Genomic DNA, 18,419 nt, shown 5'->3' with positions numbered 1-18,419 from the left:
TATTCACTAATAAAATCAGTTTTTCACGAAAACTGTTATTTTTCGATAAACTTTGATTAGCTTGTAATAAACTTCCTTGTTTCCTGGATATTTTGCCGAAGAAATTATTCTAAAAGAATTAACGCGTGAAAAGTTATGAACTTTTAAAGTCTTGAAGAATGGAATTACCACAAAAATTATATTCTTTACCCTAATTAGATTACATTTCAGCTCACATGGATTAATTTGTAACTTTATTTAAATTTTTAATTTTGTTTTACACTTTTCTTTTTAATATAAGCTTTCACATAGAAGTCTGCAAACATGAATAACATAAAGATATTTTGGAATGCAACTATTATTGATAAAGCTTTTGGAAAAGAACATTCGGTATACAATGGAAATAAATGATGAACAATTAAAACTGCAAATTGTATCATTTGAATTTGTGTAATGTGTTTCTTCCACCAAATGCTTTTTTTAAGTTCAGGTTTAAAGGATGTGAGGAAGTAATATCCATACATTATCACATGGACAAAACTATTAATAATTCCAAGTGATAAAGGCTGTCCTCCACCAGAAAATATTTTTATATAGAGGTAAGATGCTCCAGCCATAACTGCGTGATGATATATGTGAAGGAACGAGACTTGATGATTCTTTTTCCTCAGGATGAAAAATATCTAATGATAAAGAAATTTAAAATTATTTAAGTATTCAAACTTAATGCTAGTTTTTTACCGTGTCCAGTAAATCAATGACTTTAATCAGATAATACATGTGACTATATCGTATTATTTTCATTCCCGTGTCTGATTTCAAAAATCTAGCTGCAGGTATGCAAGCTAAATTTAAATCCTCCATTTCAAGAACTGTTATCACTGCCTACAACAACAACAAAAATCATAAGATGGATGTAAATATTTTTAAAATTCCACTTACTCCAATACCCATAAATAAATTTAGGAAAACTTGAATGATATTGTAGATATTTATGATTGTTGTTAGTTCAAAAGCTCTTCTATCCTTCATTAATCTTTGTCCAAATCCAGTTACGAAGTAAATATAGCCTCCAACAATGCATATGATCGGCCAAGGTGAATCCATCATAAAAAGATCCTTAAGTCTTTCATCTAAATTTAAAGAATTTTCACAATTTTGCTTAGTTACTTTAATTATCGGCTAATCTTACCATCATTTTCGTTGAAATGATAATTATAAAATTTATAAATTTTTTGCAGAACCAAAGCCATGTCAGTGTGACAATTAGATTCGCCAAAATTTAGTTGCAAACTGAACGAAAAAGAAAATTATTGTTAAATTAAGTCACTTATTTATACGCTAATAAAAAAATCAAAATGTTAAGTTCACGGCTAATTTATGTGCATAATTGTTATAATGAATCAATGAGTTGTTTTAATTGATAACTTTTAGTAGGAAATATTTAAAAAACTTTGAATTTAATTTAATTTATTTATTGTCATTTTTTATTAGGTATATCTAACTGATTTGTTCAGTCCCAAAGTTTAATACAAAACAATTGTCACATTTGAAAGTTTGATCAGCTATTTTATTCTTTATGTCATAAAAGTGTTAAAATACAAGTTTTTACCAACTTGCCAATACTGTGCTTCAATCAAAATTGATTCCAATAAAAGTTTAAATACCATTTCCTTAATACTTTGTCCCACAATTCAAAAATTTTCAGTATTTTCGCAAATAATACAACAATAGTTTCAAGGTTGCCTGGATTTTGAATACTGTTATCATGATTGACCTGGCCTATTTAAAAAAAATTAGATTAAACTGATTTTAGCATTTTGTGGATATTGAAAAGTACGTATGATATCTAAATATTCCAACATTATATTCATTTGAAAACGAATAGTTAAGAATTTCAAGCGCATACATTTGACCTTATCATTTAAATTGTTAATTCTATTGAACTAGCAACTAAGTTGTTTCTGGACGGTAATTTGCACAAACAATCGGAAATAGTTCTAGACTACTAAAATTTGAAACTTACAATATTTCTTATATTTTCGTCAACGAAATAACTGTCTATAGTTTATAGTAATTTACAGGTTTATGCTGTTTAACAATAAATTTGAGAAACATCGGGCATTAACCTTTATGAAAATTCAAAAGCATTTTATGTTGTTCCTTAATTATTTATTCATTCAACTTTACAAATATTAAATGTATTACTTAATTGCCTTAAGTTGCTACAATTTTACAAAAATAATTTTAATCGTTTACAATTTTTCCTTCTTTTTAATGTACGCCTTCCAATAGAAATCTCCAAACATAGATAGCATGAATACGTTTTGAATGACCATTGTCCAAAGCCAGAATTTCGGATAATTGCAATCATGTGCGAGTGCACCTCGTAGATAATGTACGAGAAGAAAAGCAAACTGGATCTAAATTTAACGATTAAAAAGAACTATGCATGTATCATGAAGTAAAAGTTAGGAAGAAAAATATGCTTACCAACTGAATTTGTGTAATATATTTTTTCCACCATAATGATTTTCTCAATTCAGGCCTTAATGCAGTTGCGAAATAATATGAGTACATAAATGCATGTACTATACTATTTACGATTCCCAACATGGTTGAATGGCCTCCAGGAATCCATCTGACAGCTACAAATTAAAATTTCAAGTTTAATTGTCGAAAATGATTCATTTAGATTTATATATTACCAATGTATGTTCCAAGAGCCATGAAAAAGTGATGATAGCAGTGAAGGAATGACAAATGGGAATCCTTTTTTCTGAGCACAATGAATAACTAAAATTATTTTTGTAGATATCAATAATAAAATTTAGATAATAAACCTCTCCAATTTACCGTATCAAAAAGGTCAAGAATTTTAAGCAGGAAATAATAGTAAGTTAAGTCTAATAGCAACATTCCTTTCACGGTTTTAGTATAGTCACATGGCTCACATTCAAAATTATATTCACCGATTAAAAAGACTCTATAAATTGCCTAAAGATAGATATTCTGTTAAGCATTGCAATGATATATATTTTTATTAACTTACCATTAGAGATACATAAGAATTTAGAATGACTTGGAGGAAATTATAAAACATCATTACATATTTCAAATCGAATGGCTGTCGATCCTTCATATATTGAGGTCCCCATTTTATCAATAGCACATATCCAATCAAAATTAATGCAATTGGAATTGGTGGATTTTCAATCAAGAAATAATTTTCTGAACGTTCATCTATAAGCACAAAAATATTATTAGAACTTATTATCACTTTCAAATTAAAGAAATCTGATTCAAACCTTTAATTTCGTAGAAGAAATATTTATATCCATCATGGAATTTTTGAAGAACGAAAGCCATATTTTTGACACCAGACTTATTGGAACGATTAATTTTATTCAACTAAATAGAAAACGGTTCTAGAGTTTTTGTAACTTCAGTAAGGAAAATACCTAATTAAAATTCAAAAACAAAAAGTTTGAGCATTTTTTTAAGCTTACGAAATTAGTTCATATGTATTCTATTTAGCGACAATAAATTCAAATGAATTTAACATGTGTTAAGTCATGCTTCAAATTAGAAAATATAATTAGCAACAAGCTAACTCCCTCTAATTCTAAGAACCCTCTGAAAAGGAGATTCCATCTTGAAACTCTATTTTTTAATGTAATTAATGTGTCGAAGTAGATGCGTTTTGATATGTAATATGTTATATAATGTTTGTTTTGAAAAATATTGCATGCTGATGTGCGTTGATTTTTTTGGCCAAAATAGGACATACTCTAACTCGGCAAGGAAGCCTTGACGATATTATGACTAAATTAAAGACAAGTTTTTATTTCAATTTGCGATGTCATGCCGACGTACTTAAGCTACATCATGGTACTACGCTCAATCTAACTGATAATTCCTTAATTACTTTAAGAAAGTGATGCATTTAATGGGCGACTGAATATTTCATCCACCCGCATTTCGCCTTTGAAATGGTGAATTAGTACTCAAGTGGTGAATTTCTATGCGCATAGATTCAAAATAACCATTTCCGTTAAAAATGCATCAAGAATTCTTGAAACCCTATTGGAATTTGAATACTGAAATGTAAAGTTAATAAAGTATAGAACTTCTTTGAATATTACAAATATAATATTTTATTTAAGGACATTACCTTATTTCAGTAAACAACAGCAATAAATTATCGGTTTTTCATTTACCACAAAATAATATGTTCAAAAAATATAATCCTTTCTTTCATTTACTAATTGTATGTATGCTTTGTATATACTCAATCTTTTACCAATTTTTTTATGGAAGTAAAATCGTTAGTCATCTTTATACATAAGTTAGTGTAAAATATTAATTTAAAAATTGAGATTTTTTAAACATAAATATTAAATAATTAATCATGTAATTGGAACTTGCTTTACTGAATTGAAATAAATAATGCCTATAAATTTAAATGAATTTTGTTATTTCTTTTAGAGTGCTTTATATTAAATTAACAATATATCCTTTTCCAGAAGGATTTGTTAAATACTTTTTCAATTTCACAAATTATTTCATATTAGGTATTTATCTTTTTTTTTTCTTTTTATTTTGCTTTAATAAAGATAAATTTCAAAGCATAAACTCAGATTGATTCTAAAAAGTTCCAAAAATTCTAGCGAAAATATGAAATTTTGGAATCACTTTTTGAAACCCAAAAAGCATTCATTTAAATTTCTAACTTTAAATTTTTGAAACTGATCGGAATCAATCTTGAGTTTTGCCGCCTTGATAAATTTTCAACTTCCACTTGGAAGATAATTTCGATTCGATATATTTACACATCATGATTTAACATAAATATATGTTGTATATTTTTTTATAATATTTCTTATTTTCTTCTTTATTTAACCTAATTTTTTTATGTAAGCAACAATTTAAAATTTTTATAAAAGTTTCAAATTAAAAATCTTTAAAAATATATCCAGCTCATTAGGCGAAACAATTTCAAAAGAAACTCAATGAATAACTGAAAAATTCTGAAATTAATTAAGTTTTAATTTGAATTTTTATTCTTCATTTTAAATATTTTTTGATTTCTTTTGAGAATCCTTCAATTTAAAATGTTTATAAATTCGTCAAGATACAGGAAAAATGTCTGAAAAGTCAGAGAATCAAAAAAGATCAAGAACTGTCTGCATCCACTCTTTGAAACTCATTGGAAATTTGCTGGATTTGTTTTGAATCTTTACGACCTAGGTTTAAGGAGCAAAATTGAAGATAAATTAACTCAAAAATTCTTTCATTAAATCTCTGATCGATAAGTTTCTACAGACAGAAGAATATTAATTATTATATCTTTTAAATTACAATAATTTCTCTTTTGTTTTGTATTAAAAATATATATTTTTGTATTTATGTAGTTTAAATCTTTTTAATCTTTTAAGACTTCATTTTTGACTATGTTCGAACTTCAGTGAATATTTTTTTAATTTTTTTTTAAAAATGCTCTTTGGTTGAAAGATATAAAGATTGAGAACATGCATAAAATAAATTAAAATAGTTTAGATACATCTCTCAACTAGTGCAACAAGTTTTGATGAACATTTTTTACTTTTTTATATAAAACTATATATTTTAATAATTTTTGCTACAATCTTTTTCATATTTTGAATTTGTGGATTTTAATACAGAATATTAATATTTTAATTATAAAACCACTGGTTAACAAAAGCTAGTAAAATATGAAACGAAAAACAATTTGTTAGTTATAGTAATTGAATTTATCAAATTGACTAGAAATTAATAATTTACAAAATTCGTTTTTAAATTCAACGGTGCTTCGAGCATAATTTGAAATTGTCAAAGTTTACTTAATTTTGTGAATGACTTGAATATCGATTAAATTACAATTAACAAAACTTTTAATTAGACTTAATAAATTCGAAATGATTTTTGATGATGAATTAAGCTTTATTTAATTTAGGATTGAATTAAATACTTAATCCCAGAACTCGGAGTCGACTCAAGTTTTTCAATTTTTCCACACAAAACCTTAATCGACTTCGGGTTCTGTTTAATACTAACAGAAAAAGTAGTTGAAAAGTCTAATTTGTTCTATTTAAATTCTGATGTTCCTGGATATTTATACCAATTTAGATATTTGTTTCCTATATCAATATATCTTAATAATTACAATAACAAAATAAATCTTGTTGGCATAATTAATGTCATATACCTACTAAATTTGTCAGTACATTTTTTTGTAGCTTGTTTAAATTTGTGCCATTAAAAAATTTAAATATTGTAGATTAAAAATTAATATTTTGGAATTTCTCTATACATTCCTTTTCATTAACTAATGTGATATTAACATTCAAGATGAAACAGATTTATCTTATTTCATCTATTTGATTAATTTTATCAATTCATTCATGATGCATTTAAGTTTAATTAAATTATTTTTGAATAGTTAAGAATAAGACCCAAAAAAAAAAAATTAAATTAAATATAATTTAAGGTCTGTAAATTAGAGAAATTCAGAAGTCTTGTGATAGAAGTCAGAGATGACTTATTTATTTTCAATCAATACTTGCAACTGCAATACCAAGTTTCGAGCTGTCTTTAATATTTGTGATACATTATGTCTTTCTGCCATTTCTGGAAATAAAATTAATAGTCATTAAAGTGTCATTTATCATTAAAAGAAGTACATACCATTAAAAAATTTGATTATGTCTGTGAAATCCATACTGTTTGATAAAATTATATCACGATAATTTTCTAAAAGTGCTAATGCTAAAAATAGCACAAAATGACCGGATGAAACATGCTTCGCACTCCAAATAACTTCCCATACCGAAAACACATCAGCGTAAAGAAGTTCTCGTTTAAAGTCCAATAAAAACCAACGATAGCAAAAATAGAAATGTGTATAATCACCATGAGCATGCATCAAGTCGTACATTTCTGAATCTAATATTTGTATTAGTGATCGCATATTGGCAAAGTGCATATCCATCGCACCACCATTCGGAAAGTTTTCAATCATTCGTTCCATCAATCGACAAAAACATCCATAACTTAAGGATTCATCATCAAAAATAACAAGCAAAGGGGCTAACAAATCACACATTCCTTGCATATAGCCAGTCTCCAAGTGTTCATACACATATCTGAAATGATAACAAATATAAAAATTAATATTTACGACTAAATAATAATCTTCAAACTCACGTCGTAATCACGTTTCGAAGTTTGTCCAAATTCTCATTAGCAAAATACCAATAGTTGCGGTCACATCGCTGAACATCTTTCTCAATTCGATGCAAGTTCAAACCAAATAATTCAAGCTGCTCATTCTATTTATTATAATAAAAAGAGATTAAAGAGAGTGATCGAAAAACGAATAAAGTTTTTACGTACACTGTAGATTCCGCCATTAGAACTTGCTGGCGAAACACAAGCTGATTTTGGTTCTTGTAATGCATCTAAAGAATTCGGTGAAAGTTCTTCATTTACAGTTTCTAAAACTTCTTTAGTTTCTTTATTTCCATCGGTAGCTGATTGTGGTAAAATTGTCATATCAACAGAAGCATCGGTCACTATTACGGCTGTTGCATTTAGTTTTGGTGATAATGGGAATCCTTCTTTGTCAACATAATCAATGAAATCAGTTCCAACTGTCTCATATGAAGATGTTGAAGGAGAACTTTTTAGATCTACTTCCATTCCTTCACATTCTTTTTGACCTTTTTCCATATCTAAAGATTTATTATTATTCCTTTGGATGTTTTCTCTTGACGGTTTTTTAACAGGTGATTTTTCTTCAGAAAATTCAACGTCTGATCCGTCCGAAAATCCATTCTCTTCAAAAACTTCATTTTCCATTTCAACATCGATATCAACTCCAGCTTTTACTTTACTATCACTTGCACTTCCACCTGAACTTAATTTGGCAACTGCATGTGCTGTCTTTTCTTTATCCAATTGTCTAACAATTGCTTCTAATGCAAGCCATTCACTCATTGTTGTTTCATAATAGTGTCTTGTGTTTTCATCTAATTCCTTACGCTCATTTGACGACATTCCAAATGTATAATGGCCTAATAAGTATGGCCAAACCTCTTTTCTTATTTCATGTGCAACACTTCCGTAATAAACCAGACGATACACTTCGCAATCCTGAGAAATAGCTCCTTCGTCATCATGCATTTCTCTCCAACGTTCTTCAGTTAATCCATTATCAGCACCAATATCAGGAGTTATTCTTCCGTGTACTAATCCACTTAAATGAGTTCTAACTGTCGACAAGTGACGACAATAAGCTAGCCATCCATAAAAAGCCCGAGAAATTATTTGGCGTTTCATCGTTGTACAAACTAAAGCAATACTTGTGGCTTGATTATTTATTGGCTGTTGCTGTAATAAAGATAACGAAATTAATTCTGTTTCGAACACATTAGTCGAATCAACTCACAATGGATGTACTTTCAACAAGATCTAGTGAAATACTTTTACTGGAGCCATCACTGCTCTCATTTGTGGAGCAGCTACTTAAATGTCTTCGATATGGACTTGTTCTGCCAACTTCCATAATTGGGTGTGTCGCCACTGTGTAACAAGAAATTATAAAAATAAGTTAGTGAGATTTTCATCAATTAATGATATTCCAAAAATATCTTACAGAATTCTTCAGGATTGCTTTTGTTTACCACACGGAATACGTAATCAATTGGTAACTCATCATTGTTTTCTAAAACGGATGGAAGTCCCCCAAATCGTCGTCTTGATTTTGCTGGCCACGGAAATATACGACCAATTCCTTTCTGAGACCATAATGGTGGATCTAATTGTCCATGAGGCAATAATCTAGAATAATTTTTGCATTTAGGAATTTAAATTGTTGACATGAATGAAAAAAATTAGATTTACCCAGTTTCCAAGCAGCCTAGAAATTGAGCCATATGTCCACCTTCTGGAAAATGAATTGGAGGTCTTTGAACTCCATCATGACCTACAAGAATTATTGTTCCACTGGTCTCTTCACTACTTCGATTCTGATGACAATGAACGTAAACAATATCATCAATATTGATATTCATAACATACGCCCAGAAAAAACTTTTGTCAACTTCTGAAGCTGATGTTATGGATCCAGCAGAAGATGGCAATGATTGTTCATTATAACCGTTCATTAGTTGATTTGGTGTCCATTTGATTGTAAGCGAATTTATGGATTGATGCAATGATAAATAGCCTAACATAGGCTCAGCGACGTCTTTCTGTATTTGTAAAATAAGAGATTAATGTAAAAAAAGAACTGCCAATGTTTATGAATTTCTTACAGGATGAACTAAAACGTTATTCTTTCCATAAAGAAGTGTTGCTCGTGAATTTTGATGCAAAGACTCAACATAATCCTTAGCTGTCGATGCTGGCGAATTACTTTTGTAGGAATTAATGCCAGAATCATCAGAGCTTGTATGCATGCGCTTTATATTTAACATTGGCCTTCGTGAGGATTGAGGAGTTGTTTGTGATGGAATGATGTGTCGTTGTACTAAATCGTTGGCTGTTGGATCAGTCCAAAAATGATCTAAAGTTTTTGTTTTAGAATATTCTAAAGCACATGGGCCAACAAGCAACGAGCTTAAAATTGATCCATAGTCAGGATCTGCAACAAGGGCATCTTTGTCATAATATCTACTTGCGTTTGCAACAAGATGATCGATGATTCGTGTTAATTTCTAAAATATAAAAGCAGTTAATAGTTAATAAATGTAGGAATGAATTGAACACTTATGCATACTTTCTCATAGAGTGCAATTCTAATCCACAAATATCTGAAAGGATTAATAAATTGTCATAAAGTACAACAAAATTAACAAAGAGCAATAAACCTATTTCCATTGCACATTTAAGTCAAAAAACTTATTATTGATCATAAAATTAGCTGTGCTGGAAAATATGGCTTTACTCAATTAATTAATTACTTTAACGAAGGCTGGGAGTTGTTTGACACTGCTGTTGGTGTAACTCCGCTTACAGAATTACTTGAGCCCTTTTTAGTGAGAATGGGTGGCTTAATGATGCTGTCACTTGAAGATGATGACCTTTTGCTTGGATCTGCAGCTTCAATATCACGTATCTTCTTACTTACATGAGCAGCCTCTTCACATTGATTGCTGATTTTATGAAGAAGGGCTGTAGTTGAACTTGTTTTAAAAAGTCCTAGAGCTCTTCTACGAAGACCTTGACTTAAGCAAGCTTCAACTGCTCCACAAAGAGAAACAACTGTAGAACTGTCTTCGTGTACAAATTTCCGAGTGACACTTTCTTCCATTATTTGTTTAACTTCTTTTTTGACACTTGCTATTAGTCTCTCCTTAAAATCAGCATCATTTGCTTTAAAAATAAATGCAACCATATTGAAACTTTCAATTTGATGACTTAATATCGTAAATTAAGCAATAAAATATGAAATGAATTTTTTTCTACGTCCAGATGTCAAACAGAAAAAAAATATGGATGGCGATATTTATTTTTTTTTTCTTTTTCCGAGGAATCAACATGTGGGCGATTTCATTCAAAGCATTTTACAAATTTTACGTTTTCCATTTTCCAATTGCTATATTCTATCTTACCTGATTGACCCAACATTTTGAATTTGTCAAAAATTTTGACTTAAATAACTCGAATTTATGAAAACAGATGGATAGATATTTTCCTCTTTTATCCACAACTTTAAGTCTTTTCTAATTGAAAATAATTATTTACATCATAAAATTTGGTGACAAAAACTTCACGTTCTGATCTTTTAAATGTATATAAAATTGATTAAACGTTCAGTTCTATGAAAATTTCTAGTATTATTAATTTTTGTTCTTGAAATTTTTTGAATGCACACCCGTCCTAGACTGAAATGAAAACACAATTGATGAAAATTTCTCTTAATGTTGATTTTATAAAAATGAAAATCGATTTTCCATAAGTTTTCTTCCAGCAAATGCGCGCGCAATCAAAATACCACGTGTTGAATAAAAAGCACGTGCACTTGTCTGAAATCAATGCAATGTAAACAGTAAGGAATGACAGCCAGGCTTTTTGGTTTTACATTTTTTTTATTTAAAAATATTAAATTACGAAATATTTAAAAAAAAAAAGATAAAAATATGATGGACATTTAAGCGTAAATCAACTCTAATTTATGAACTTGTGCTTTGTTATAGGTAAAGAAATTAAACAAAAAAAAATGTGCAAGGAAATGGTAACTAATTTGATCAATTTTGTTTAATGAATATGCTATAAGGATTTAAAGGCTTGCTTTGGAATGATAAGTAAAAGCGAAAGCATAACATATTTTAATAACGTTTTGGTGCGTGGTGGTAAAGAAGAATAACAATTTTGCATGTGGATGATCAAAATTGGGAAAAAAATTAAGGAATTAAGCTTAATGGTGCAGCGAAAAAGCGGCAATGGTCAAGTGGTTAGAGCGTCGGACTACCGTTCTAACGACCCGGGTTCAATCCCAGGGAAAGTCTAGTTGGATTCGGATGCTTTTTCGCTGTTCTAGTCACACCGACTCGATTTGTGTGATTCGCGACACACAAATTGTGGCTAGGTACGTTGCATTGATCCTGGGTCATGCAGCGTGCAGAGTTGGGGAAAGCAAAAACGTCCATACGGACAAAACCAGTCATCACGACAAAAAAACCGTCTTCACGACAAAAAAACCGTCTTCACGACAAAAATCACCATCTTCAATGTTCATCGCATCGAAATCAATAATCATTATGTAAAAATCAGAATATAAGTTGTAATAGCCTGTGGCTAGTTCTCTTAAAATTGAAATGTAACTCATGAAATACAGAAATAAAATATAACGTTTTTTTTTAAAAAAAAAAAAAGGTGCACCATATATTTCTGAATTCAAAGTATTTGTCGAAGTAAAAGCGGTCCAGTACACACCTAGATCAAATAACCAAAGAATTCGTGTTAAATTGTAAGTTCACAGATATGTATGCATATGAAATGATTATGTAATAACAGATGACAACACTTTGTTCAAATATTAGATAACAAGGTAACAATAGTTATGATATCAAGTACAAATAATGTTATTGAAGAATTTTTATGTTTATCTGTAAAACACAAAGACAGAATATATAAAATTTATTGTTAGTTACAGTCTAAGTGTTAATTTGTTTGATTCAATTTATGAACAATTAAATAAGTTTTCACCATTTTTATGGCGAATATACATTGTAAAAAAATTATAGGATTTTATTAAGCTCATAAGTTGAACCCTCAAATTATAATTTTTGCACTTAAAATGTTAACCTTGAACTGTTGCGAATATTGGAACTTAGACAACAGCTAAAGACCACGGCAATAAGCTAAAAAAAATGAATAAAATTATTATCAGTCTCAATCTACATCGAATGTTCTAGGAGCCAGGAAAAATTTACCTCAAAAACAGCCATAGCAATCGACATATATGCAATTAAAGATGATGAATTTTCGATGGTTTCTTTGATTTGTTGTTTGCATCCAATTTTAAATGTAAGTTGGGTAGTGCAAATATCAGCAGTTTGTGGACAGCAAGATTTTGGGAAGGTAGTTCCGTAATCATGAGGAGCAGAACTTCCGCAACATTCGATTGTTTTTTGAATTTGATTAATAGTTTGGGTATTTAATGGATTCTCCTTTCCTATCCATAAGCGATCCCAACCTTTAACAGCTGCGATTTGAATATCAGTGTTGTATACGAATACAAAAATCGCAAGCAAAACTTGTAGAACAATAACTGTCAATAAGCACAATGCATAAAGATTCAATAGACATTGAGATTCGCGAAGTGAACCCATGCATCCTAAAATGTTTAACAATAATATTATCATTATTTTATATCATTCAATTTTATAAACTTACCGAAAAATGCTACTACAAAGACCAATGCTCCTAAAGCAATAATAAATGCTGAATAAATTCCAGGATGATCAGAATTCTCGAAAACATCTTTGACATCTCCAATTTTTTTCAGTGCAATTCCACCAACAGCGACTAACGCTATTCCACCAATCTGAAAAAAAATATGTTTTTCAAAACCATATCGGAAGTAATTTGATGTTTATTTTTTTTTCGTGTGGTTCCAACAATGAAAAGGTTCTTCATATGTTTTGGTTGAGTAAGCTTCAACGGAAATCAGCATATTGACATTATTTGTATATACTTTATATTTATTCTCTTATATTTTTGCCATTTACATATTAGAAAATTATTTGAGAGCATTAAAGATAAGAAATCAATAATGAGTGCCAAAAATACTATATAAAACTGCTAAACTATATACAACTTGATATTGTCATTCAAAATTTTATTTTTCTATTTGTCCATCAAATTGTTTGCTGTCAAATGTCTTGACTTAATGTGTACATTATCTTTCATTTACTGTTATCGAAACAATATGTTCCTTAAAAATGTACTACATTTTATACTTTATATGGTCCAAAAAATGACAAATTAAAATCTGAATTAATATTACTTTTCAGTTGAATGACATTTGGATGATCTCACTGATTTGAAAATACTTAACTCGTATAAAATTCAATGATTTATCTATTTTAGTTAATCTTAACAAGATTGTAGCATCTCTTGATAATCAAAGTCAGTGATCTTTTTTGTTATCAAATTTAGAATGACTTGACTTTGAATAACCCAGTCTATTCCATTACTAATGAACGAGATTTCACATATTCTATCTAACAGAAAACGTAAACTAAATGCGCAATAGAAGTAAAGTTTAACTAAACACCTTGTTCTCAATGACACCTGATTGCACATATAAACAATGAAACAACATGAAAATTGATTTCTTCATGCTTATCATTCATATTTACAGAAATGGAATCGAGTCATTGGCTTTTAATACTAATGGTTAATTAATAATTTACATAAATTTGTTAATTATATACTATGCGCATTTGCATGTATACCATTATATTGTTCCCTGTATGCAACTTTTGAAAATTGTATTCAATCCTAATTTTCTTTAAAAAATTAAAAATTATTTGTTTAGTGTCAATATTTCATTGTTCTATTTATGCATTAACTGTGTTAAAACTAACAAAACATTGTAAACAAGAATGATAATATACGTAGTATCATTGTTAATACTTATAATTGGAAAATGACTGATTCATTTTCTTAAAAAAATCGGCTCATAATCATGATTCATCTTACGAGTTAAAATTGAAAAAGAGATGACATTTTAAATCAACTGCGGCAGAGTATTTCTAAAATTCTCTAATTAGCATCAAACACAAAGATAGATCAGTGTTCTGTGAAAAATATTATACGAATAAATGCTAAAAAAATTTCGTTCGTGTGTTGGAATTCAAGGTTGCCATTTATACGAGAACAAAGCATGTATCAATGAAGAAGAGAATCAACTGAAGTGTTTTTATCGTTAGCTTTAGTTTCTTTCTTCTTAGAACTTAAAATGTAAATAAAAAATGATAAATAAATCACTGTCTTTTGGGAGTGCTAATTCTTTCGAATAGTACTGACCGGTTCACTCAAAATAAAAGATTCAAATATCAATTTATGAGTAAATTAAAAATGTGTCATGTGTAGTAGTAACTGACTTCATGAATAATTTTTGTGCGCTTTATTGCACTTCACAGGGATATATTTTTCTCATTAAAGATGATTTCAACAAGATGCATGATTCATCAGCAATCATATACCAAAGTTAATTTGAGAATACGTCATTAACAACTATTATCATGTTATATTTGCATATAACTCAACCTAATGCAGCTCTATTAATTGATGTAAAACATGCAGAGAATTCATCAAAGTAATTTTCGTATCGTGTAGTGTAAGTGTAAACTTAAATTCAATGACAAGCAAATAATATCAAGTTAAAAATTTATGAAGTCAAGATACAAATTTTTAAACAAACAGCATTCATTCACTTGAAGCTCATTTTTGAACAACAAAAGAAATTTTCTTCATCGTGTCATCAACAAGTTGTTAAATAGTAAAGCACATAAAAAAGTAGAAGCTTTGAAGATGAAATGTAAGGGGAACTTATTTGGGTGTGGATTTCCAACATTATACAATGGTTTATGTCACATTTAACGTTAAATTACAAAAGGAACATCCACTCATAAAAATTCTTTAATATTATTACACAATAGAAATGGAGAAAATTAATTAACTTATCGGCCGATCCTTAGACATAATTTGTTATATTCCCTTTTACCTCAACATTTAGCTTTCGAAAAAAAAACACATCTCCGGCTTTTCTCATAAAGAAGTGATAATAAAATTTAGTTACGTCATATACCTGTTTTCGTATATTTTTTTTTCTCTTTTTAAATTGACGCTGGTCACAAATTTTCACTTTATTAGTTTTAATTATAAAATTCAGAAAAAAAGAAATCAACTTATACTTACTGCACATATCAAATTAAAGATAAACAAGATGCATTTGATCAAACTTGCACCACAATTCAATCCCATGTTTTTAATTATTTTAAGTTGTTTTTATTTCCACTAATCAAACTTAGACTACGATCAACTTGAATGTATTTTTATCTTAAATTTAAATTCGGAACCTATTTTTCGAGATATTTAGTCAATGAATGCTTATGCGTTACTGAGCTCTACAGCTTAAAAATAAAGAAAATGTTGAATATTTAACTGGATTCTCATTTCAGTAGCTCTCTTTAAAAAACGAGAGAGTTACTTATTTTTGATTTTTAAATTCTCTTGGACATAATTTTCAAATTAATTTTTCTGACATAGGAACATATTATTAATTCTATGATTTTTTGATCAATTCTTTTATATTGCCAGAAATACTGGATTCAAAGATCATAAAATTCAGGTAGTTAATATTATTTAACTAGTCTAATTATCTTATTATTATTAATATCTTGATATTTCACACAAATAACTATCAAAATCTCACAAAATGTCATTTGAATTTTCCTGCAACAGAATATTTTTCTTAGCAATCGCAATAGGATTCAAAAATGCTGCGCAAACCGAACTTTTGTAATTATTTAAATATAGTTTAATAAACACGACTTCTTTATGATTTAACACGCTTTTAAAATTTCACAATGATATGAATTCATCCGAGTTCAAATACAGACTGAACATTTTATATGAAACGGGGCTGTAAACGTAGTGCAATAAATATTATTCAAATCTCAAATGAACGTTATGACAAACAACACACCACATTCGTTTGACAATGTTTCGCAACAGTTTCGAAACGGCTGATTTCAACTAATTTTTGAGACCAGAAATGTGATTTGTCGCATTGTGCTGCTCGGACTGAATAAAAGTAGGAATGTTAATTTTGAAACAATCAACTAATAACAATGAAAAATAATAATAACAAAAATTAACAGCATCTTCGTTTTGCACTGCATTTCCTTATTTGTTTGCTCAAAATAAATCCAAGAATAGCTGCACCAAGCTGAAAATTTTGATTTAATAAAAAATACAATGCTGCAATTTTGAACAATAATTGTGACTTACTTCAAATATAGCAGTTGCTATGCACAAAAGAGAAATTGTTTGTCCTGAAGTTTGTATTGAATCTTTCAAATGTGTTTTGCATCCAATTTTAAATGCATTTTCTATCGTACATGCTCGGCTTTCTTTTGTACAGCATGATAGTGGTATATTTTGATAGTTGTAATCAGAAGGTGAATTTAATCCACAGCATTCTAAATTTTCTTGTATCATTTCAATCATCATCTGATTGTCAAATCCGTTCCTCGATCTCCACATTTTGCTAAAATTCCGTACACTTTCTTGATTAATATCTTCCAGAAATAAGAATATAAGACTGGCTAGTACAATTTGCATTAGAACAAGTGTAAGCATTGAGATTGCATATGCGTCTATCAAAATACGAGATTCCTGACATGCTCCAGTTGCTCCAAAAAACGAAATTATAAAAACAAAAACTCCAAAGCAAATAACAATTGTTGGAACCACTGTTGCTTCTTCCAAATGTGAATTTTGTAAATATGATCTAAGTTCTTTAACTTTCAAGAGTGATATTGTTCCATGAATGATTAACACAACACCGCTTGCCTGAAAAATCATTTTTATATTATCATGCTTGAATGATAAGTTTTATTAATGATTGCTGATTAGGGATTCTATTAAAGTTCGTTTGACACTTCAATGACTACTTAAAAATTCCAAATATTTAAATCAATTGAAAAGCTTTAAAGCTTTTAATATATCTTGAGCCATAATGAGTTTAAGTATCGAATCTTCAAAACTAATTTTTTTTTATTAAATAATTTAGAGCTTTAACAGATGCGATCACATTTCTTCCATCTACGCGTATTTTTCGATGTGCTTATGCTGTTGAAGATTTTATCTGTTACGTATGTTGTTAAAATTCGTATATTGCATAACTCTTACCATTTTCATGTTTAATTTTTTAGACTGACCACATGTTATTGTATTAAAGACACATTTATATGCTGTGTACAGTGTAATAACATTATCGATATATATATATTATGGTTTATAAAAATCTCAAATCAACTTGATAGTCACAAGATTTTCTTAGCAGCCGGATTGTGACCACAAAACTCATTAAGTCGGGTCAAACTTATAAAACTTTAAGACAGCATGAAGTATAAACCTTTTGTTTCCCTGATAGCTTTTAAAAAAATCAGAGGTGTCAAAATTGTATGAGTAAGAATCATTTCTTATTTTATGCTACCTATAAAAATCTAAATTGCTCTAAACCAACTTTGAACTATGTTCAATTTGAAACAGCTCATTCTTAAAATCGCAAACCAAAAAATTATGTTTTTGATACTTGCTGAATTTGTGATGACAATAAATAGAAAAAGGTTCCGCTTAAGTACAAACTGAAGTTAATGACTTAAGGTATGACTTAGGTTGAATTGGTTTAAATAATGATAATTTATAGCAATTAAAAATTCATCACAAAATATAAATCCTCAAATGTGACCGCAGATCTTACAGCACAAAAGATGTTGAAGCAAAAGATAAATCCTTTGATCAAATTTCCAGCACATCCTAGTTTCACCATTACTTAATTTTTTAAGCACTTGTCCAACTACAGTTTACGTCTTTACTCTCTTTGAGCACAACCTCGACTAAATCGCTGATTAAAAACGAGAAGTAAGTACGGTGTGGTGTTATTACCATTCGCATAATTTGAAGCTTATTTTCTTTACTTCCTGATTTTTTCATGAAGATATTTTTGAATGCTCATGAATTTTCTTTAAAAATCATCTAAAATGTTAAAAGATCGCATACATCTTTCGGGGCAATAATACAACTTTGGAAGTGATAATCAGCACTGTTTTAATATTCTATTCTTTGAGCAATTTTAACGGATTTAAGAATTTTAGAAACGGACTCTGCAAATT

General features: G+C 29.0%; 5 protein-coding genes across 6 annotated transcripts; all 5 read right to left on the bottom strand.

Annotated features, from left to right (window-relative positions):
- Positions 1-211: 211 nt before the first annotated feature.
- Positions 212-1,607, bottom strand: LOC139096232 (very long chain fatty acid elongase AAEL008004-like). The gene is made up of 5 exons (XM_070647932.1): positions 1,592-1,607; positions 1,172-1,272; positions 922-1,112; positions 721-864; positions 212-662 (listed from the first exon to the last, which is right to left on the bottom strand). Exons 2-5 carry the CDS (start codon positions 1,230-1,232, stop codon positions 246-248), a joined length of 813 nt encoding a protein of 270 aa, XP_070504033.1. The 5' UTR covers positions 1,233-1,272; positions 1,592-1,607; the 3' UTR covers positions 212-245.
- A 522-nt stretch (positions 1,608-2,129) lies between these two features.
- On the bottom strand, positions 2,130-3,438 carry LOC139096233 (very long chain fatty acid elongase AAEL008004-like). The gene is made up of 6 exons (XM_070647933.1): positions 3,288-3,438; positions 3,032-3,222; positions 2,836-2,976; positions 2,688-2,775; positions 2,473-2,627; positions 2,130-2,402 (listed from the first exon to the last, which is right to left on the bottom strand). Exons 1-6 carry the CDS (start codon positions 3,346-3,348, stop codon positions 2,235-2,237), a joined length of 804 nt encoding a protein of 267 aa, XP_070504034.1. The 5' UTR covers positions 3,349-3,438; the 3' UTR covers positions 2,130-2,234.
- Positions 3,439-6,407: 2,969 nt separating this feature from the next.
- LOC139095943 (small G protein signaling modulator 2-like) lies at positions 6,408-10,488 on the bottom strand. Its single transcript, XM_070647515.1, has 10 exons — positions 9,966-10,488; positions 9,782-9,815; positions 9,318-9,719; positions 8,905-9,254; positions 8,657-8,841; positions 8,450-8,583; positions 7,396-8,391; positions 7,207-7,331; positions 6,688-7,145; positions 6,408-6,630 (listed from the first exon to the last, which is right to left on the bottom strand). Exons 1-10 carry the CDS (start codon positions 10,397-10,399, stop codon positions 6,542-6,544), a joined length of 3,207 nt encoding a protein of 1,068 aa, XP_070503616.1. The 5' UTR covers positions 10,400-10,488; the 3' UTR covers positions 6,408-6,541.
- Positions 10,489-11,119: 631 nt separating this feature from the next.
- Positions 11,120-15,656, bottom strand: LOC139096235 (23 kDa integral membrane protein-like). Of its 2 annotated transcripts, XM_070647936.1 has the most exons (5): positions 15,436-15,656; positions 12,904-13,054; positions 12,441-12,844; positions 12,313-12,368; positions 11,120-12,113 (listed from the first exon to the last, which is right to left on the bottom strand). In XM_070647936.1, the coding sequence occupies exons 1-5, from the start codon at positions 15,499-15,501 to the stop codon at positions 12,110-12,112; spliced, it is 681 nt and encodes a 226-aa protein (XP_070504037.1). In that variant the 5' UTR covers positions 15,502-15,656; the 3' UTR covers positions 11,120-12,109. The 2 variants fall into 2 exon arrangements, with proteins under 2 accessions (XP_070504037.1, XP_070504036.1); XM_070647935.1 differs by lacking the exon at positions 11,120-12,113 and having other exon boundaries at positions 12,203-12,368; positions 15,436-15,655.
- LOC139096234 (tetraspanin-6-like) lies at positions 15,592-18,184 on the bottom strand. The gene is made up of 4 exons (XM_070647934.1): positions 18,008-18,184; positions 16,531-17,094; positions 15,953-16,468; positions 15,592-15,650 (listed from the first exon to the last, which is right to left on the bottom strand). Exons 1-3 carry the CDS (start codon positions 18,074-18,076, stop codon positions 16,394-16,396), a joined length of 708 nt encoding a protein of 235 aa, XP_070504035.1. The 5' UTR covers positions 18,077-18,184; the 3' UTR covers positions 15,592-15,650; positions 15,953-16,393.
- Between the last annotated feature and the right edge of the window lie 235 nt (positions 18,185-18,419).

The sequence above is a fragment of the Chironomus tepperi genome, unplaced genomic scaffold (genome assembly GCF_022539635.2).
Source record: "Chironomus tepperi strain 1889 unplaced genomic scaffold, CSIRO-AGI_Ctep_v1 contig_376, whole genome shotgun sequence".
NCBI lineage: Eukaryota > Metazoa > Arthropoda > Insecta > Diptera > Chironomidae > Chironomus > Chironomus tepperi.
Note: the sequence above shows the minus strand (reverse complement) of the source record. Positions and strands in the feature narration are given on the sequence as shown.